Source organism: Dermacentor variabilis, chromosome 6 (assembly GCF_050947875.1).
Source record: "Dermacentor variabilis isolate Ectoservices chromosome 6, ASM5094787v1, whole genome shotgun sequence".
Classification (NCBI taxonomy): Eukaryota; Metazoa; Arthropoda; class Arachnida; order Ixodida; family Ixodidae; genus Dermacentor; species Dermacentor variabilis.
The window spans coordinates 159,213,500-159,235,526 of record NC_134573.1 but is presented as its reverse complement, the minus strand read 5'-3'; the positions used below and the strand labels follow the sequence as shown (position 1 = coordinate 159,235,526).

At 50.5% G+C, this 22,027-nt stretch overlaps 2 protein-coding genes across 2 annotated transcripts; one reads left to right on the top strand and one right to left on the bottom strand.

Moving 5' to 3' along the window:
- The first annotated feature begins 419 nt into the window (after positions 1-419).
- Positions 420-3,659, top strand: LOC142585573 (uncharacterized). Its single transcript, XM_075696434.1, has 2 exons — positions 420-806; positions 2,573-3,659. The coding sequence occupies exons 1-2, from the start codon at positions 695-697 to the stop codon at positions 3,163-3,165; spliced, it is 705 nt and encodes a 234-aa protein (XP_075552549.1). The 5' UTR covers positions 420-694; the 3' UTR covers positions 3,166-3,659.
- Positions 3,660-12,485: 8,826 nt separating this feature from the next.
- On the bottom strand, positions 12,486-22,027 carry LOC142585572 (cathepsin K-like). The gene is made up of 8 exons (XM_075696433.1): positions 21,833-22,027; positions 19,280-19,408; positions 18,197-18,339; positions 16,266-16,451; positions 14,809-15,003; positions 14,039-14,213; positions 13,479-13,584; positions 12,486-12,653 (listed from the first exon to the last, which is right to left on the bottom strand). Exons 1-8 carry the CDS (start codon positions 21,837-21,839, stop codon positions 12,557-12,559), a joined length of 1,038 nt encoding a protein of 345 aa, XP_075552548.1. The 5' UTR covers positions 21,840-22,027; the 3' UTR covers positions 12,486-12,556.

Sequence of the window (22,027 nt, the reverse complement as noted above, 5' to 3'; positions counted from 1 at the left end):
ACATTTGTTGTAAGAACAACGCTAAAGTTAGGTGCGGAAACCGCAATAGCAGGATGTGGCCTTGGAAGGAGTCAAGCGTATGCAGGCACGTCTTGACGTTTACAGGCGACATTGACCTCCTCCTCCTCCTCAGCCAGTGATAGCAGCAGCGGGAGCCATCTATGGCGCGGAGTGAATTCCGGCAGTACTTTTCTTACAGGGCAAAATCCGCCCGCAGCATTTCCACAACAAATGCCGGTTCACAGGATGAGCAACGTACGGAATCGCGCTTCAGCAGCACGCAACCAAAGCGGCGGCGGGCGGTGCTCACACGTGTACAATCTCTCGCTCGCCTATACACCACGCTCGCGCGTACAGCGACGCGCGCCAATCAGTTAAGCCTACCGCGCCAGCGCCTGCAAGCACGCATGCTCCTCCTCCATGCCGCTGCCGGCCGCGTCAAAGACGCCCGCTGACGCAGCGTCCAGGACCGCGGACTTCCGAAAGCCCGATCAACGTGCGCACTCGAGCGAGCGTCAAGACGACCTCCGAAGCGGATGCGCCAAAGCGGCACATGCACACACCCACGCGGCGGTGTTGCGTCGGCACCGGCGGCGTGCAACGCGAAGGAGATATATAAACGAGAGGCGGAATCGTGAGCCAACATCCCGACGCCCGAGAAGTGCGCGAGGTTAGAAGCACGCGAGACGCCGACATGAGCCAACGCGTGGAGCGCCTCAACACAGCCGGCGCGACGCTGCTGCTGCTCTTGGCACAGCTCTCCAGCCACTGGATGCCCGTCCTGTCACAGGGAATACTGTCCGATGGTGAGACATTCGTGGCGCATTTGATCACTGAACCACTGAATTTACATGTGTACGTGAAACGGCCAACTAGCCTTGTTTGTGTGTTCCCTGGTCAATGTAAAGCACGGGTGGTTTGTTCAAATAGTAAATCAGTTAGCTCTCTTAGAAAAGTCTGCTTGGGCAGTCTACAGGACACCTTGTATAGATGTTCTCGCTCTCTTTTTTTTTTTTTTTGTCTGTCATAACCTTAATGGTCACGCTGTGAACAGCGTTTCATAAAAGGTCCGAAATTAGAAATCCGCAGGCTCTTCATAAACTGATTGTGTGTTGGAATTGTCAACGGACAGACCACAAATAGTCGTTGTCGAACAATCAAACTGGCCAGATTTCCTGGAATATCCGTGTTGACCGGTGGTTATTGTCATGTTAAATAGAATATAGCTTGCAAAACAATCTAAAGTCTGGTGACATTATAGAGAGCAAGTTTTTATCTATGTTCCCTATATTTTAAGAAAAATTATACCACAAACCAAAAGACTCGATAAAAGACAGATACGCGTCACTCCGCAATGGAAACGTATGTCATTTTCCGTAAACTGCATATGTTTAGCTCTGAGAAAATTGGTACGTACGCTGCTCTGGACTGTGGCGATAATTAATGAATAATTAAGCTGAACAATACAAGAAAACAAATTCAAGATTTTACGGAAACAGTGTAACAGTAATATCGTCAGTGCTCTTTACACTCTGTAAGAGATAAAACAGATGTAACATTCTCCTCTGCCATCGCCAAATGCGATGTCTGACGAGACTAATTCAGTGTTCCTGATTTCGCAAATGGCTACAGTGGTTTGTAGAGGCATTCAACTATACTAGCGCAAAAGTTTAGTTCGAAGTTTATTGTTTCTCTGCTTGAAAAGACAATATTTATGTTATTTAAACACATTTGTCAGACATTTATGTGCACCCCGTCGTAAAGCTTAATATTTGGGCCCATGAATTGACGCACATTCCTGAAGCCTTTACCATACATGTTGTGCAGTGTCATCCACCTTGCTGCAAAAGTTCGTTACCCTCCATCGCTTAGTTGTCATGCAGATATATTGTTTTTGTCTCACCGTGATTTGTGTGCCTACTTTAATTAGTTCATGCCTTCGCCATTTACTAAACGTAAATGGAATTTCATAGCGCGTGCTGAAAAGTACACGCTATGTTTCGTTCCGTTGCGACTTTTACCTTTCCTGTGCAAACATCCTAGAGCCTAGTTGGTGTTATTTACAGTCAGCGAGACTGATCATCTTTTGTGACAGGCCCACAAATACCATATCATAATTTTCCTTGTCGATGATATATGCAGAGATCCCCGTATCCCTCCAAAGTTTCATCCCGGTCCTCTTGGAACTGGTGCTTTTTTTTTTCTTTTTTTTTTATGGGAGCGAAGAGTAATTTTATAGAGCACCTACAACTTCGCTGTAAACCAGAGCGTCCTGAATGTGTAGTAAATAAACAACGAGAGGTACTGTGTGAACTCAATGTGAGCGTCTCCTTTAGCCTGGTGCAAAAGAAAATTAAAATACATTATTTTTATTTTTTTTTTGTCTGCAAACTGTTGGACGAGTTGGTCGAGTATTGCGAGCCTGTAAACATGAGCAATAGAAAGGACAAGATACTTTCACAGGTCTGTCAGTCCTTGTTACTTCGGTTACCGAAGCTATACCCATGTGTAATTAAGATGCATGACCGAGTAGCTACGATACTAAAGTACAGTCATCTTTATATGTACGCAGAAGAAGCGGCTTACTTGGCACCTTCGGCCAAGTATCGGCAGCCGCGAGACCCCCTGGTGGAGTTGCTGCGGGAGCAACTGCCCCCGACCCGGACCATCACCGGCAGCGGTGGTCTGTTCTCCATCAACGAGACTGTGCGCGGCACGGCGTACCAGGGTCACGTGTCCGTCCAGAAGGGACACCTCCACGGCCTCGCAGCCGTCTCGAGGTCGGCGAAGAGTTGCGGCCACCGCAAGTTGCAGCTGCTGTGGCCTCGCGTGACGGCCACGTTCAAGTTCAAGGCTTCGGTGAACGGCGTCCGCGTTCTCGGCGTGGCCACGGTGTACCTGCTGCCGGCCACGTCGCAGGTGCCCCTGGACGTCGACGGTATGCCCGCGGGCTCGTACCGCGTGGGCGCTGTCAAGGCCTCGTCATTCGGCCTGTCCTCGCTCAAGGGCTTCACGCGCCTCGTGGGTCACATGTCACGGCGGCTGACGTACGCGAGCCAAGCCGCGCTGCGCTCTTTTCTCACCGGCGAAGGGCGCAAGGTGCTCGACGCGACACTGCGCAGGCTGTACAACGAGGCGACGCCTGGCGCCGCGTTGGTGTGCTGAGCGGGAAAGCGAACGAAGTACTTGAGCACTGTACATAAGCGCGCAGCTATAGGCTATGCTGTGAGAAGGCGGCGTATAGGGAAGCTCCTCGATCGCAACACGCTCAGTGTCGTCTCAGGCAATCGACGAAAGAAACGAAAGAGTTGTGGTCGCCGTCGTACAAGTTAAGGCTTCAGCGGCTTTAGTTTATTAAGCTGCAAGCGAGCGGCCGCTGGCGGCAGCACAATGTATGACAGCCTGTCTCGTCATACGTGTTGCACACTGCAGGACTGAGGAGAGACAGCGTTTTCAGGCAGCAGACAGACTACGTTTTTTTTATTTATTTTTTCGGCAGGAAATGGGGTACAAGCCACGCGACCACGGTGTGTGCTGAAAGGTGAAACGCCGACACATGCGCAGTGCACGCAGCTCGCATGTACGAAGTTGCCATTTTGCACCTGACGAGATCGCATGTAAACATGGAGTAATAAATCTATGCCACGTGTGTCTGTTTACCCATTTCGAATTCCTCGACTGTGACCGAGAACATTGATTCCCGTTCCAAGAGTCAGCCGCTGGACTAATAAGCGTGCACACACGTACACATAATGCTATATGATATAATATTGTACATTATATAATATATATCAGAGATGATGTATATGTACATACGAAAACGTTCAAGTACGTTAATAGAACTTATCACACACAGATGATATACTTATTATCTACTATCTTTGTTCAACTACGGTATGAACCCTCGGCGATTTCGTGCAGTAGAATTGAGCGGCAGAAACTTCACCATGATCCCTTCCTCCCATTATTTTATTGCGACAGCAATGATATGAATAGTCCAGGCGCATTTCTGCCGTCGGCGTCGCCGTGAGGTTCCGTATGAGTGAAAGCGTGTAAGGGTGAGCCGGCGAACGCGGTTCAATCTCGCGTGCGCGAGCGAGGAACGCGGCCCGGATGCGTGCCCTGTTTTGTCGCGCGCGAGGCTCGGATGTAAGAAGGAGGGGGGGGGGTCGTTCTTCTCCAGCCGCTGCGAAGGTGCCTCGATGGCCCTTTCGCCCGCCGCTCCGTAGAGAGTGGAGACAACCGCGGCGTCTACTACGGCGTTGGGCGCGCGAATGGCAGACGCCGTAGTAGACTCCTTTGGTGGCGCCATAGGGACGCGTTGCCGGCGCTCGTGTGCCTTGAAAGCGATCTGCGACGTGGTCAAAGTGCAAGCCCGCGCGGGCCTCATCTTCATAGCGATCTGCGATGTTTGCAGAGTGTGCGTAGTTCTCGTTGAAGCGAGATATGCAAGCTGCCGCGATTCCTCAGTCCACAATTTTGACAGCGAGCGTCCGCGCTCATCGAGCGAGATGGGTTGTTTACCTGTGCGCGCGTAACACTGTGCTGGTTAATTTAGTTAAATCACGTTGGCGGGTTAGTTTGTTTTAATCCATACTAGAATGTGTAAGCGCGACTGAATAAGGACGTAGAAAGAAGCAGACACAAAGACAGCGCAGTCTGTGTGTGTTTCTACATCCTCATTGATCGAGTCACGCTTACATGTTCTATCATTGTTAATTTAGTTAGTACGCGAATGTTTATAAGTTTATACGGCTCATAAAACTACTATTCTTACATCGTACAGCTATCTACTAATTTGCTATCGCAAGCGGTGCTTCGCCTTTCGGGCGGAACTGCAAATTTTGTGTCCACCCCCCCCCCACCCCCACTTTCAATATATGCGGTCACATTAGAGAGTTTTAGAATAAGGGACCCAATAGTTTGCGGCCCCAAAAAGCTTTGCGGGTGTTAACGTTGGGGCACGCAGGAGTGAAGAGCTTTAGAATAGGGTTTGACGTTTGCGGTGTTTTGGATCGCACCGCTGGTACGATCTGTTGGGAACTCGGCGCTGACGCCCGTGGTTGTACCTGGGTCGCAAGCCCCAAGGGTAGCGTTGGCCTGGCGGCCTGGGGTACAACTGGAAGCATCCGAAGGTCCCGGCAAAGCATGAGTCGACTGGTAACAACAAAACAACTGGTTTATTTTAACATCGCAAAGAGTTGGCGGTCAGGTTGACCGAAGTAGAGAGACGGGAGAGCACTTCACTCAACAGAAGAAATCGGAGCCCTCTTTTTGGCGTCCGGGGGCAGCTGTTTTTATACTCTCGCAGTTGAGGGCAAGAAGGAACCCCTCAAAAGACGAGCACGTGAATGTACAATGGGATAATGGTGACGCACACTGTCGAAGCGCTGCCGTAGCACCATGTCGAGCACGATCTCGTAGCACCCTGTCGAGCACGATCTCGTAGCACCCTGTTGTAGCGCTGCCGGTCGGGCACAATGACTGTAATGAGAGGATGGTCCCTGCTTTGGCATCGCCTGTTTCGGGCACAATGACTGGAATGAGAGGATGATCCCTGCTTTGGCATCGCCTGTTTCGGGCACAATGACTGGAATGCGAGGGTGATCCCTTGCGGTCGCATCGCCGCAGTCGCGCCTGGAAACACCTGCCGATGAGTGTTGCGGCGACGACGATCGGGCCAAAATGTCTGCCGCCCCGCCGCAGTCGCGCCGGCAAAACCACGTGTCGCAGGCGAAACGCAACAGACCGCCCCGCCGGGGGAAGGAGATCCCGATGGACAGGGGACTGCATCCGCTGTCCGGAGGGATGTCGCTCGATGATGCTCATAACCGAAGTCGGGCGTCCCTCGACGTTTCTTGAGCGCAGCGCACAGAGAAGGCCTCGTTCTCTCGTTCAGGTTCGCACGGGACACTGCAAAGTGACTTCGGGAGAGTTCACATTTTTGTTCTCGTTCCCGGCAAGCGTTAGAACTATGCTGAAACTCAACCGCTCAGTCAGCAAGCACGGCACAACCCTCACTAAGCCCTGCCAGGCTCTTTCCCCTTTTTATACCACTGCCTAGTTCCTTACAGTAGTCTAGCATCACTCAGAACGCGTCCACAAATTGAAAAATTGCACTAGAAAGCATATCATCACTTTGAAACACTAAACAAAAGCAATATGTTAAAAAAAAATCCTGCCTCAGGAAGAAAAACATCAGTAACAAACAATTTTGAGGCTGATTCCTACGTTAGGGGCTTCGACTTAAGCCATCGGCGTTACCGTTGAGACTCCCCTTTTTGTAACGCACCTCAAAGGAATATTGTTGTAAAGCGAGGCTCCAGCGCAGGAGGCGGCCATTTTTGGGAGAGATGGTCTGCAGCCATTGGAGAGGGCAGTGATCCGTCTCAATGATAAACCTCGAGCCGGCTAGATAGCATGACAATTTCTGAACGGCCCACACGAGACACGCACACTCTTTCTCGGTGGCGCTATACGCCTGCTCACGACTGGACAGCTTACGACTAGCATACAGGACGGGGTGTTCTACTTCTCCATTTTCCCGTTGGCACAGTACAACGCCCATGCCTCGCTCACTAGCATCGCACTGAACAATGAACCCTTTTGTATAGTCTGGCGATCGTAGCACAGGCTGGCTTGTTAGGGCACTCTTTAGGGCGCTAAAAGCTCTTTCCTTGGTCTCGTCCCAGACGACTGTTTGAGGCTCTGTCTTTCTTAGAGCATCCGTCAGGGGAGCCGCGATATCAGAGTACCTAGGGATGTACCTCTGATAGTAGCCGGCGACACCCAAGAACGACCGAATATCGGTCTTGGTGCGCGGTTGCGGAAAGTCTCGCACAGCGGCCACTTTTATTTCAGAGGGGCGGCGACGACCCTGACCAATCACGTGACCGAGGTAGACAACCTCGGCCTGTGCTAACTGGCACTTAGGAGCCTTTACTGTCAAGCCTGCTTCGCGCAGGCGGGTTAGCACTGCCCGCAAGTGTGTCATATGCTCAGACCAGGATGCGGAGAATATCGCTACGTCGTCTAGATACGGTAAAGCGAATTCTTGCTGTCCCCGCAACACTTTATCCATGAGACTTGAAAAACAGTATGGCGCGTTCTTCAAACCAAAACTCAACACTTTAGGACGGAATGTTCCCATTGGTGAAATGAACGCCGCATACCTACTAGCCTCTTCTGTAAGTGGAACCTGCCAATAACCCCTGACAAGATCTAGGGTGGAAATAAACTGAGCGCTACTAACTTTCTCAAGGCGCTCCTCGATGTTAGGGATCGGATAAATTTGATCCTTAGTGATGGAATTAAGCCTGCGGTAGTCGACGCAAGGACGAGGTTCCTTGCCCGGTACCTCAACTAAAATCAAAGGGGAGGTATAATCACTCTCACCTGCCTCAATAACACCGAGCTGTAGCATTTTCTTTACCTCAGCCTCCATAATATCGCTCTGGCGGGGTGACACCCGATACGCCTTGGATCGTACTGGCTCTGTGGAGGTAAGTTCTATATCATGAGTAAGTACAGAAGTCCTACCAGGCCTCTCAGAGAACAGACCTTGAAACTCTTGTAATAGCCGGTGTAGTTCGGTTTTCTGCTCGGGCGACAGCGGTGCTTTACTGATAAGGTCACTAATGACTTGACCGGTGTCTTCCCTGTTCGTCACTGAGCCTAGTCCCGGAAGCTCGACCGGAAGCTCTTCAGGAACGTTTACCATCATGCACACCACTGCTTCCCTTTGTCTATAAGGTTTGAGCAGATTACAGTGGTAAACTTGCTGTGCTTTCCGCTTTCCTGGCAGACTTACCACGTAGTTAACGTCCGACAGTTTCTGAACAATTCGTGCTGGGCCCTCCCACTGCACGTCTAGTTTGTTGTTTAGCGATGTGCGCAATATCATGACCTCATCGCCAACCTCAAAACGACGGGCCCTGGCTGTCCGATCATAATAAACCTTGGCCCTCTGCTGGGCCTTTGTCATTGCTTCACCTGACAACTCCTGTGCCCTTCTTAAGCGTTCGAGGAGCTTAAGCACGTACTCCACCACGACTGGGTCGTCGCCCCTACCTTCCCACGATTCTCGAAGCATGCGAAGCGGAGATCGAAGCGAGCGACCGTACACCAGTTCAGCTGGCGAAAACCCCGTAGCCGCATGCGGCGCGGTTCTTAAAGCAAACATCACCCCAGGCAGACACAGCTCCCAGTCAGTTCGATGTTCAAAACACAACGCTCTCAACACTCGCTTCATGACGGAGTGGAGCTTCTCAACGGAATTCGACTGTGGGTGGTACACTGAGCTGTGTAACAGCTTTACCCCACACCTTTCGAGAAAAGTTGTCGTCAAAGCGCTAGTAAACACTGTGCCCTGATCTGATTGGATTTCCGCAGGGAAACCAACTCGCGCAAATATGGACAGTAGTGCATTAACTATCTCAACTGAGCTGAGTTCTTTAAGCGGCACTGCTTCAGGGAACTTTGTCGCTGGGCAGATCACAGTCAAAATGTGTCTGTACCCCGTGGCTGTTACCGGCAGAGGTCCCACTGTATCAATAACGAGCCGTCTAAAAGGCTCCGTAATGATAGGTACCAATTTCAACGGCGCCCTTGATTTGTCCCCTGGTTTGCCCACCCGCGGACAAGTGTCACATGTCCTCACGAAATGGTCTGCGTCCCGAAAACACCCTGGCCAATAGTACTCTTGCAAGAGACGGTCCTTAGTTTTCTTAACTCCTAGGTGTCCGGACCACGAACCCCCGTGTGACAAGCGCAACAGATCCTGACGATAGCATTGAGGCACGACCAGCTGATCGAACTCCACTCCTCTGCGGTCTAGATACTTCCGGTACAGGACTCCACCCCTTTCCACAAAACGCGCAGTTTTCCTGGCGATACCTTCTTTGACATTGCAGCGCACGTTTTCCAGGCTGCCATCCTTTTTTTGCTCGGCTATCAAAGCCGACCGGCTGACTTTTAGCAACCTATCAAGTCCGTCTGACGTAGGCGCGATGAGCAAATCAGTAGATAGCTCTTCTAACTTTCCCGAATCGGGATTTTCCTCTCCAGTATCTGGCGCCTTCAACGCTACAGACTCAATTTTATTCTGTTCGGGCGTGCTCTGAATATCAGCTTGCTGCGCCTCTGACCCTTTTTCGTTGTTTGATAACGTCGGCCCCGCAACTACCGCCTTTGCAGCGAGCTCCCGAACCTTCGATCTGGTTAAGGCCTGAACACTAGCTTCACCAAACAAAAGCCCCTTCTCGCGCAGGAGGTGATCGGACCTGTTTGAAAATAGGTACGGGTACTGGGGGGGCAGCATAGATGACACTGCCGCCTCCGTCTCAAGCGCTCCAAAAGGTCCTTCAATAAGCACTTTTGCTACCGGCAGACACACGCTATGAGCTTCCACGGCTTGCTTGATCCATGCGCACTCGCCCGTGAACATATGGGGTTCTACGTAAGACGGGTGAACTACATCCATCGTAGCTGCGGAATCGCGAAGCACTCGGCACTCTTTCCCGTTCACGAGGAGGTCTCGCATGTAAGGCTCGAGAAGCTTCATGTTCTCGTCAGTGCTGCCTATTGAAAAAAACACAACTTTTGGTGTTGTTTCCGGACACTGCGCCGAAAAGTGACCCGGCTTCTGGCACGTATAACAAACGCCCGCTCGCCTCATCTCGAACCGCTTTCTGCGTTTGGCTGCCGCCGTCTCTTTACGTCTGGTCGGACTGCTTTCACTCGCATCCGCACTACGCGTGTCCCCCTTTAATCTCATGGGCGTGAACTTCGGCCTCTCAAACTTCGAGCCAAATTCACCCTTTTGACCGTCCTTAGCTCCGCGAGCCCGACGCGTCACAAACTCCTCGGCTAGCTCAGCGGCTTTAGCCACCGTACAAACGTCTGGCCTATCCAAGACCCAGTATCGCACGTTCTCCGGTAACCGACTATAAAACTGTTCTAGCCCGAAACACTGCAGAACTTTATCGTGGTCACCAAACGCTTTCTCTTCTTTGAGCCACTCCTGCATGTTCGACATAAGCCTATACGCAAACTCTGTATATGACTCACTTCTGCCTTTCTCATTTTCCCGAAACTTCCGACGGAACGCCTCCGCAGACAGCCGGTACTTTTTTAGCAGACTCGATTTTACTTGGTCGAAATCCTCTGCCTCCTCTCTATCCAAGCGAGCGACTACGTCGGCCGCCTCGCCGGGTAACAAAGTGAGCAAGCGCTGTGGCCACGTTTCCCGAGAGAACCCCTGCTTCTCGCACGTTCGCTCAAAGTTAACCAGGAACAAACCAATGTCCTCTCCAAGCTTAAACGGCCGCATCAGGTCAGTCATTTTGAACAATACGCGTTCTCCTGCACCGTGTGCCTGACTTCCATTACGAGCGCGTTCCATCTCTACCTCAAGACGCTTCATTTCCAAAGCGTGTTGACGGTCACGCTCTTCTTTTTCTTTCTGCTCTTTAAGTTCGCGCTCCTGTTTCTCTTTTTGCTCTTTAAGTTCGCGCTCCTGTTTCTCTTTTTGCTCTTTAAGTTCGCGCTCCTGTCTTTTTGACCTCTCCTCAATAGTCTCAAGGCATTCCGACAGCTCGTCATCCTCAGCCTCTAACTCAAGAATAGTCCTTAGCAGTTCAGGTTTTCTTAGTTTGTCTGAGACATCCAGACCCAACTCTCTTGCAAGCTCCAACAATTTCGGTTTGCGCAACGACTTCAAATCCATGGCTGCTCTGAATGCTGCTTTCTCTACTGCTTACTATTGTCTTGCCGCAAACTAACCCGGCAGCAACGACAACCACAATTACCAGCTCTGTTTCTGACACTAACAAAAAGCCTGGCAAAGCTCAGAAGAAGAAAGTCCCGCACTCACCAAACCTCGCAGCCAAGAGTCCAGCGCAGTCGTTCCGCTGCAGGCAACCAGTCATCACACAGGGCTCGTTGCACTGCTCCCGGATCGTCGATGAGCTGCTCAGCATACAGTCAACTGCATCTCTTCGCTGCTGGCCTCCGTTGTCGCGATCTCACCGCTGGCAGACAGTTGTTTGAAGTCGGAGGCGATCCCACCGCTGCCACCAGATGTTTTGGATCGCACCGCTGGTACGATCTGTTGGGAACTCGGCGCTGACGCCCGTGGTTGTACCTGGGTCGCAAGCCCCAAGGGTAGCGTTGGCCTGGCGGCCTGGGGTACAACTGGAAGCATCCGAAGGTCCCGGCAAAGCATGAGTCGACTGGTAACAACAAAACAACCGGTTTATTTTAACATCGCAAAGAGTTGGCGGTCAGGTTGACCGAAGTAGAGAGACGGGAGAGCACTTCACTCAACAGAAGAAATCGGAGCCCTCTTTTTGGCGTCCGGGGGCAGCTGTTTTTATACTCTCGCAGTTGAGGGCAAGAAGGAACCCCTCAAAAGACGAGCACGTGAATGTACAATGGGCTAATGGTGACGCACACTGTCGAAGCGCTGCCGTAGCACCATGTCGAGCACGATCTCGTAGCACCCTGTCGAGCACGATCTCGTAGCACCCTGTCGAGCACGATCTCGTAGCACCCTGTCGAGCACGATCTCGTAGCACCCTGTTGTAGCGCTGCCGGTCGGGCACAATGACTAATGAGAGGATGGTCCCTGCTTTGGCATCGCCTGTTTCGGGCACAATGACTGGAATGAGAGGATGATCCCTGCTTTGGCATCGCCTGTTTCGGGCACAATGACTGGAATGCGAGGGTGATCCCTTGCGGTCGCATCGCCGCAGTCGCGCCTGGAAACACCTGCCGATGAGTGTTGCGGCGACGACGATCGGGCCAAAATGTCTGCCGCCCCGCCGCAGTCGCGCCGGCAAAACCACGTGTCGCAGGCGAAACGCAACAGCGGATAGCGTCTTGCGCTGACAGCACCACTACGGTGTTAAAGAAAAGCTATTAGAAATAAAACAAAATATACAACTTTATGATAGGAATAGTAATTTTGACTTGCGTGTATTCGCGATTAATTACAATTTAGAGGTTATTCTGTCAGCAGCAAACAATTAGTTGCGCTTTGTTTTGAGCAAACCAACTTTACGTGCCTTCACCAGCCAAGCTTAGCCGCGTTAGGCCTACGAGCCATAAAAACCACAATCGAATTCGGAGCCAGCGGCGTCTAATCATTCAATCTTCATAACACACGCTAGTTGAGAGAAAGCGACAATCGCAGTCACTTCTCCTAGCTTGCGAACTTCACGCGTTACCACGAATCGAACCCAGTTTGGTGCTAGGTTAGAGCCGTCGCTTCGATGGGTGCTGCCATGTTTGTTTACGCAAAGCTTTTGGGCCGCAATTTGGGCTCTCGCTAAATCTGTGAAATAGCGTTCCCAACGCAAAACCCAAACGCAATTTGCGTCTGGCGCATGCGCAGTGGCTTCGACTCTATTTCTTTGGGGCCCCAGAGCGTTTGCGGCCCCTATTCTAAAACTCTCTATTAACGCTGAAACAAATAAAAAGCTAGATAATGGTCATGTCAGTGTTTTTATTGCAGAGCCAGTCATTGTCACGTTACACTTCGGAGAACAGGACTTGATTAAATGGATGGAAAAGAAGCGTCTTCGGACATGCCGCAAATGTTCCGGTTCCTCAGGATCTTGATGTAGCCTGCTTCGCCCCATCCGGGGCCCCAGCTACACAGGTAGAAAAAAAAAAAAAGAGCAGTTCAAGAGTCCGGTTGGCTACCCTACGCTGGGGGAAAGGAAAAATTTACGAAATGCATGGACCGAATTGGACCAAGTTTGCTGTGGAGTAAGAGGTAGTTGCTGCACCAATATAGCCGTTATCTGACTTGACTTTGCGGCAGCGTATCGCTTTATAAACAAATGATTTCATCGAACTGCGGGAGGTAAGGTGACGTCGCTCTTGAAGCTGGTTGAATAAATGAAATAAGTACGGCATTTTATCTTACGCATTCCACGCTTTTGTAAGAACTGCACCAATGTAGGATGAAATGTCACAAGAACTGCCACATTTCCCACACTCATGTATCTGCTTAATAAACATTCAAGTACAGTTTGCGTTCGTGCGCAGAGTGCGTGGCATTGACAACCTAATTCCTGGCGTATTATGTATGATCTGCAAACCTCCAATTGCAACAACAAGGACGTGGATCATGCTTGTATTGAAAAGCCATACCAGCTTTCAAATATATGCCCATAGTAGTTTCCCACGATTTTCGTTTTCAAAAATTGCCCAACAACATGCCCCACAGACGCAACATGTAGTACCTCCTTGAGCAAAGGTAAACTGACCAGGGATTGCGCTATGACTCCAATTGTCCAGTACAGTCGTCAATATCAGTTTAAGCATGTTAATGACGAATAAATTCTGTGTTTTCGCTGACTCTGTGGTCCGTATACATTTGCTCGCAGGTGTGCGTCTGAAACTTATATTGCCAATGTATGATTGTGTAGTGGTGCACTGAATGAAGAGAAGTTCCGAGTGAAGGAGCTCACCTGTTCTTGACAATCCAGTACGGCACACCCCTGTCCTGCCCGTATCCGACCAGCAGCACGGCGTGATTAAGACCACGAGGATCGCAGTTCGGTTCGGTGTAGACACCTGCGTAGACGAAGCCATCGGTTAGCTCGAAGTCGTCACGATTAGCCATCAAGACCAACCTAACACATTTGTGGTCTCACAGTCAGACTAGGAAGGCCGCTGTCATTCTAAACATACACACGTCTGGTTAAGTCGAGCTTTCAACTTATTCAGATGATGCCACTATACAAGTCAAATTCCTATTAAAGGTAGGTTGGCTTTCAAGTTCGAACTCTGTAGGTTGTCGCATGATCTAGGCCTCCAGCGACGCCGTCTCCAGCTGTAAGGTCAACGTCAAGTTCATCGACGCCCACTCAGGACATGTCCCAACTCACGGATGCCGCTTTTCTACGGAAAAGTGGCTTCCGTAAGAAAGCGGTTAACAACGCCTTCTCGCATGCAAGCCCTTGAAACAGCGTTCGCACGCATAGGCTCCCTAGAGGAAACGCTAGTACGGACAGGCGGGGTATCTCACCGTTCCTGTAGAACATGAAGGTCTGCGGGCTGGCGTTGATGGCAATCGAGATGGGGCCAATCCTGCTCAAGGCGTCCTGGAGCACGCGCTCGTTCCTCGGTGGCACCCGAGTGTAGCCCGTGACGGTCACTCGCCGGGCCTCGAAAGAGTTGGAGAACTGGCACTGGAAGTTGGTCTGATGGCAGGGGGGGGGGGGAGGAAAAACCGCGAAGCGCGATGTTAGTGGGCTTTGCTCACAAAAGCCAGAAAAAAAAAACTGGCACAAATAAATGCTCAAGGATACAATACTGCCGCCATGGAGTATGTATCCCGCTCTCAATTTTTCGTTACACACAATGGAAATACGAACAGGACAATTGACATCTGTGCGCATCCCAGCTTGCAGTCCACGATCATGCGGAATGAGTATAGAAGGAGCCCACCTTTTTTCTTAATGAGACGCCAGTAACTCCTTCATGTATTGCTCCGTCATCACAAATGCTGAACGACAATTTTGGCATGCTTACTGTGCTACCTCGCTCTGCGTAGCTTACCAACCCTCTGCGGTGACGACGTGCACGGCTAGTTGGAAACTGGATTGCCGTCAATTATGTTTTTATTCACTTCTCGACGTCGAATATGAGAGTCGACGAATATGAAAGGCCACATGTCGCACGATTAGCATATGCGAGTTACGCAACACGCAGCTGCATATGCAAGCATAAACATTTGTTCGCGGCACCATGCAAGCACTTCGGTGTGCGGCGGCGGAGAAAACAACGAAGACTGACTCCCTGCCGGTACGGATAGCGGGCCTCGGTGTCCAATCCTCCGGCGTCTTGCACGTACTGGAAGGCTCCGACCATTTGGCCGCCGTTGCAGCCGTTGGTGCCATACCGAGGTCCCGTGCAGTCCATAAGGTTCTGCTCGCTGAGGCTCACCAGCCGGCGGGTCCTTTTGAACAGCTGACCTTCCAGTGCACCGGTCTGCAGGCGAGATTGAGTAAGTGAACAAATAAAGTGATAAGCCATGTCATTTGTCGCATTGACGTCCTCAAGCGAGAAATATGGCATGTGACGAATGGATCCGCCTGGCACCATGTTACTGCTAGGGAAATACTAAAAAGAAAAAAAAAGAAAGGACTCGATAGAAGAAATACAGCGCCAGTTAATTGCCGAGGTTTTCCCCAGGAAAGGAAATAGCGCAGAAACAGTCTTCACCGTACATCGGTGTCCTGGACACGCGGTAAGACTAATGTGAGATGCTTAAAGTTAGGATATATGGAGGGATCGCGCACTCGACTAATTATCGGACCGCACGTGTTCCTCGGACTGCGCTCTCGTACGTTTAATTTCCACAGACGTGGCGAAAGGGATCGGAGAGGACTAAAGCTTAGGCACCTTCAGGTACCTGAAGATTTCAACTGCTTCCTCGGTATCTTATGGAAGGGCTGGGTGGGTTGCATGCGGTGCCCGGACAACGAAGTCGAGAGCCCCGGTTCGTTCCCCGTGCGCCACTGGCGATACGGGGGATGCATCACGCGTCAAGAGTGTACTGCACCTTGAGGCGCATGGCACTGCGCAAGCTACGGTATAAGGAAGCATGGATTTAAATATCCGCAAGTAATCCGAGCCGCCCCAACAATGTAGAAGCCCGATGAGCCACAATCAGACGTTATCGTAATCGACTCCATCGGCGTTGTGACTACTGCATGTCTGATTCGCGGCATTTCGTAATCGTCGGCGCGTTGGTGAAGACACCACAGCCGACTGCAAAAGATTTTGAAGCAGGAAATTCGTGAAAGAGCTAAATTGCCTAGCGAATGCGCCACATATATAGCATGAAGTTTATGTGAACAACGTCGTGGTCGTAGGAGAAAGTATGCGCTGCACCTTTTGAGTGGAAGACTGATGCACTAGCCACAAAAAAAAAAAAAGTATTTTTTTTTCTCTGATGCCTAATCGCGCCAAAAGGATTTGCGGTTCTCATATTTGCGCGGCTGTTACATGACATACAGTGGGATCATAATCCGGCTGTCTGGTTCGCGTGAACGTCGGCGATTCGAGGGGAGCGAACAGCAGGTGTGTGACCAGAGATTGGGGACCATCGGTTAGGGTGACCTGAACGGCGCCTCGTAAATGTGAAGGGTAGCGAGTTGGGAAAGTCGCGCCTGCCCAACCAGCTGGCGAAACCCGAAACCAGTCGGATTCATTCACGTAAACGCGAGTGTATCGCATGTTGTACTCACTGCGCTGAATGCCCAGCAGGCGCCGCACTGGCCCTGATTCTTGACGGGTGTGACGAATCCGTTGGCCCTCCAGTCGACCGAGTCAGGCGTGTCACCGAACAGCGGTGCGTACAGCGGGACATCGGCCAGCTGCTGAGGGGTGGGAGGCTTGTAGCCCGTGTAGTTGGCCACAACTTCGTCCGGCGTCTGCGGCGCGTGTCGCAGAGAAGGAAAGGAAGCAACAAAGAGTTCGAGTCGGAGTACATCTCGCACAAGAAGGACAACAATAGTCATCACCTACACAACTGGGCCCACCAAAGGACGAAGGCCTCTAACAGATACCCAGTCAAGCGTCAGCTGATCCGATGCTGCGCCTGTAAATTTCAGGCTCATCGCTACTTTCATTGCACCTTCGCAGTCGACTGTAGCTTCCCCCTTTCTTTCGGGATCCAATCGTGTACACTGTCAGAGCCCCGGCTAGCAGCTCTGCGCAATACGTTACCCGTCGAATTCAGCCTGTAGAAGCGACAGCTGGACGAGATTGATCGTACATGGCAGCAAACAGGGCAAACACTGACAATAATAACAGCGACAGGCAGACCGGTGTATGAACAGCCGCTCTGGTTATGTTAAAAAGTTATTTCCTCTGAAAATCCGCCGACGAGTTTTGCCATCCAGTAACTCTGCGACTAGATCATTTTCCGTCGTTAACTGCGCTGTCCGCAGCGCTCCTTTCAAGATTGTCATTCTTCAACTTTCGGCCCCGCAGGCCAGCATACTGGCAGAATAAAACGATTATTTTCATGCAGATGTGCATGAAAATAATGAAAAGGAGATCAAAGATGACGGCGAGCTGTGCATAGCATATAACTGAAACAAAAAAAAAGGGGGGGGGGGTGCGGTGGTAGCAGCAGCCGGGTCTAGACCGACATTCTGTAGGCCCGTCGAACACCCGTTTCCCCATTCTTCCCGCATCTAGCTCTCAGCCTTGCACAAGTCGGCCAGCGCCATCATCGCCGAGCAGAAACCGTATCTTCCTGTCAACGACCTTCCGCGTTTCACTCACCATTGTGAAACAGCGCACGGCGTGACACGACTGCACCCATCTATAGCGGAAATTGGGATGGCGCATGACGCCACGGGGCGCCTGGACTGCGCGCAGTTCTTTTATCGAGCACCGGCAGGACGTCGCCGCCGACCGGAATCACTGCGCGGCCGTTGCTGCTGTACGGTTGCGACAGCTGCCCAGAGGCGTGGCGGACACGCCAAGCGTCGGAAGTTGCGCTGGCGTCGCGGTATACTTCCAAGAATGCGCATTAAAATTCAATCGTTTCTTACAAAGATTGAATGCAAGCTCATCGGTGGATTTTTTTTTCTCCTCTGGAGTCTGTACAGAATGGCTATCGAGCGTCTATCGGAGGCCGCCTGAAATGCAGAATAAGGCTGCAAACTCTCCATCCACTGACGCTATTTAATTTCTAAAGTTGAAGTCACGTAAGAGACGCATGCTCTTGGAAGTCGCGCTACAGGCGACTGTGGTCGCACCGTGCGCTTCAAACTGGAGCTTGCCCGCACCTTATATTGTGCAATGGTAAAATGCACTCGGAGCGATCGGTCACGATCGAGCGAGCGATCACGAAATACTTTGGCCGCTGAAATCAAAAGTTCGACGAAAACTCGTCTGGATTGCTCATCGAGGCGCCCGTACGGGAGCAGAAACGTCTTGGTTTCTTTTCTTTTAATGTTTTTTTTTTTTGGTCGGCGTTCGTTTTACCCTTGATTACACTGGCCATTATTCGATACGCCATTCCATAGCTGTGTGTAGCAGCGGCTGCTTATTCCAAATGCACAGCAACATTGGAGAAAATTCTTTGCCTGGAGAACCTTATTCAGCCAGACACACAATAAGTCAGAGATTACCTCGAAACGGATCTCGCGAAACGAGCACATACCATGTCGGCGAAGTGGTTGACTCCGACACTGAAGAGGCGTGTGCCGTTCTTGAACTGCTCGTCGACGGTCCTGAGAAAATGGAAGGTACTGCGGAACACCTGCTCTCGATACACCGTCTCTTGGCTCGTGCTGTAAGTCTTGTCTGCGAGTGCGCGCGGAAAAGTTCGTGGTCAGTGTAATGCATACAGAAAAAAAAAAAGAAAAATTTCCACCCTACAGCTAGAACATCGACGCTTGCCTACGTTGTGTCAGCAAATCTCTGCTTATGCATACAGACTGCCGAAAGCTACTTTCACAAAGGCTCACCTTTAGTTTCGCTGCAGAACTGAATTCTCATGACACAGGTAAGGTCGTCATCGATCATTTTCGGCGATGCTTGCACGGTCTTAGGCAAATCTAGTGCGACACATCACTGAACGTCGAAGTTCTAGATGTAGATTCCTGGGAACGTCGAAGTTACCATGCGCCAAGTCCCGTCTGTTCGCTTCATTTTATATTTCAGGATATCAACGAACTTTCAGACAGAAGGGACACTTTTCTTACGAAATATTGCTCAGAAGGGCGCTAAATGAGTGAAGAAATGTACCTTATTTTCCCCTCTATAGGTCACAGACTGTACGAGTTGAAAAGCTTTGTCGGTAGGAACTGAACTTGACGGTAACGGCCTCTATAGTTCACAGACTGTACGAGTCGGTAGCTTTGTCGGTAGGAACTGAACTTGACGTCAACGGGTGAGCTCTGAAGGCGGGTTTGAAAACCCCACCACGGTGGTTCAACGTCTACGGCGTTCTGTTGTCGAGCACGAGGCCACGGGTTCGAGTCTCGTGATGTAGGCGAAATGCAGAAAGGCCTTATGCGCAGGTTGAAGAACCCTCAAAGCGGTTAAAAGTAATCCGAGTCCCTCAACTGCAATCAACTGCAGTTTCGGAGCGGTGAGCTACACGATACAAAATTTTTTTTTTGCTCCCTAAACACTTGACGTGCACGTGTTCCGTCGCCGAGCGACTACACTGAAAAAGTCTCGGCACGGCCCACCAGTGAAGAGAGCCTCGCGAGACGCAAGACAGCGAGTTCCCACTCACTGTAAACCTTGCGGAACTTGTCCCAGGCCTTGCCGAAGTTGCCGTAGATGTCGATATGGTCATCAGGATGAGAGGGCACGTGCTGTGCCCATGCGCTCACGCACAGAACCAGGACGAACAGGCAGGAACCTGCGAAGACATTGGAGAACGCATGCGATGACAATCGAGGCTTTGGTGAATAAGTAGCGCAGCTTCTAATGTGTCGGAGCTGAAGGCTTTTGCGCCTGCGCACATGTGCAAGCTTCCCAATTAGCGCAGTTGAAGGAAGTATCGAGGTAAGGTGCTGTGACCGTAGTAGTGGGGTGCTGTCAGTTGGACCTGTATAAGTGTTCACGAGCCATCATGACATCATACACACATATATAATGCGGCAGAACGAGCTGGGCGCTAGCTGACCTAACGTTACTAACGCAGTCGGACAAGAGCTACCATGAAATACTGAATTGAAGAGGCCCATAAGGTCTACGGGCCGCCAACCGCAGCCAGCGCACATGTCTAGCGTCCCGCAGCGGAAACAATAAAGGGGCTACGCCGCGCACCTGCGTTTTGTCCGGCGATCAGGACAAAACACTACAACAGATGGTCGCCCTCATAGAAGGCCGAACCGTCACAAAGAACGTAAATGTTTTGGCAGCACTTTTCTCAGGAATGAACAGGAAATGGCTACCAAGGCGTAAAGCCGTGCTGCAGATATTAAAGCTGTACAGACAATTCCTCATTAACGTGGCATTCGAAGAAAATATCAGCACGTTTTATGGATACACTAGCGATATCATGAAGCGCAGAATCTATCGTTTTAACCATATGCGAAATTGCAGCGGCACTCTCGGTTGACCAACTCCGGCGATATCCCTTTCTGCTCTCACCGATCGGCCATATCTCAGCGGGAAGAACGCACATTGCTTCAGTGGGACGCCGTGCCAGACGTCGCTCCTCGAATCAGAAAGTATCCCCTAAAGGGCGATCGACCGAGAATGCGGCGTCTAGGACAGACCAACCAGTATTTGCGCAAACTTCTGCTCGAATGCTACGAGTTCTGTATCTCTCATCGTATCAACCAGGTTTGCGTGTAGCAACGCAAGAAAAAAAAAAAGAACTATTGGAATTAGAACAGTGTTGAACACGTCCCATCCGATTGTCACTGCTGTTATAGTATACCTCGGGAGCAAAGGTTACAGACCACGGCACCAGCAAAACTGAAATGTCCTATGGCACAGCCGCGCAACATGAAATGCTGTCAGTGCAATCCATTGGTCGAACACGCACGCGCGGATGATGTGGGCCAGTTGGGACACTAAAGCGAAACAATAAATCAGTTTCGACTCATGAAGCATCGTTTGAGAACCCTGCAGTCATGAAAAAAAAAATAGTTTGATTATTAGATGAGAAAATGAAGGTCCAAGTAACAGTATTTGAATTTCGCGCCAGAACCCCAGCGCCGGTACGTCAGCGTGATGTCAGGGATTCCAAAGTATGTTTTCGCATTTGGGCCGCGTTGGCTAAATAAAGGTGCCCAAAACTTGCCATGTTTAGTATTTGGTTCCTTTAGAACACAATGTAGTCAATCTGTACCGCAACAGATAATTAGTAGGCCCTAGAAGATGCCATCAAAATCCAAGACGTCACAGCCCCCAGGTGCAGGAACTTGGGTAGGCGTCGCCACCCGTATTTCGTTCTTCCGCTTTTTTCTGGCTTACCAAACGCCTTAGCGTTATAAGAGTGGTGTTTTTGGTGTTGCAGAATGGTAATTTACCGATGCAGAAGAAATCATTTTTCACTTTAGTGTCCCTTTAAACTACATCGAAACGCACGGGGCGGAAACAAATGCCAACGTGAGCGCTAACTTACAACTGTAATTATACAAGCCGTGTTGGTAGTAGCCGCAGTAAAATGTAAAGTCATTCAAGAAGCAAGAGGAACGGATTACAGCAAACACAACCACCCTGCTGTAATGCCATGTCTCAAGCGCTTGCATTGCAAGCGTCCGAGTGGAAGTAATAAAAAAAATAGAAAATATGGCCAATCTGCAATTTATTGGGCGTCGCGAATTAACCAAGTTTATGACGGAGCAGCGCGAAAGCTGCTCGCATAATGGAACTATACTGTTCCTCGCAGAAGAAAAATCACATTCGTAAACCCCTTCGAAGGTTCTGCAGCGCCAGAACTAAGAAGGAATTCACAAATTTGTTCGTCGTGCGTATTTTTTTTCGAGCAGTTTCGAGCAGAGAACAGGGGCAGCTACATACAACTGTCTGCAACGCAAAACAGGCGCATCCTTTCGTATTAGCGCAGTCTGTAGAACGAAACCCATAGCTACAACTAAAATGAGCTCTTTTACAGGGGCTGTCATCATTAATTTGTAGCACTCACTGGTCTACCCCACGCTTAGTCACGAGGCTTCCGGGTATAGTACAATCCTGTAGCCTTACACAGTTTCCCAGAATGGCGTAAAAAAATGTTTATTGACATATTAACGACACCCAATTTCAGAAAGTAAATATTTCGCAACTAACATGCACTGGAAACCGTAAGGAAACGCGCTGGCCAACTCACCGATCATGTTGGGGCACCACGAGAGACGGTCTGACGAAGAAAGGCAGAAAACCGCTGCAAGTCGACGCCTTTTAAGGGGTGGGCCACAAGACGAATCTGCGATACTGTCACCGGTGACTGGACGAATCGCTGATCAAGTGGGTGACGCATATACTCTTTGAGACCAGCATAGTGGAAGATAACAACGGAGGTCCC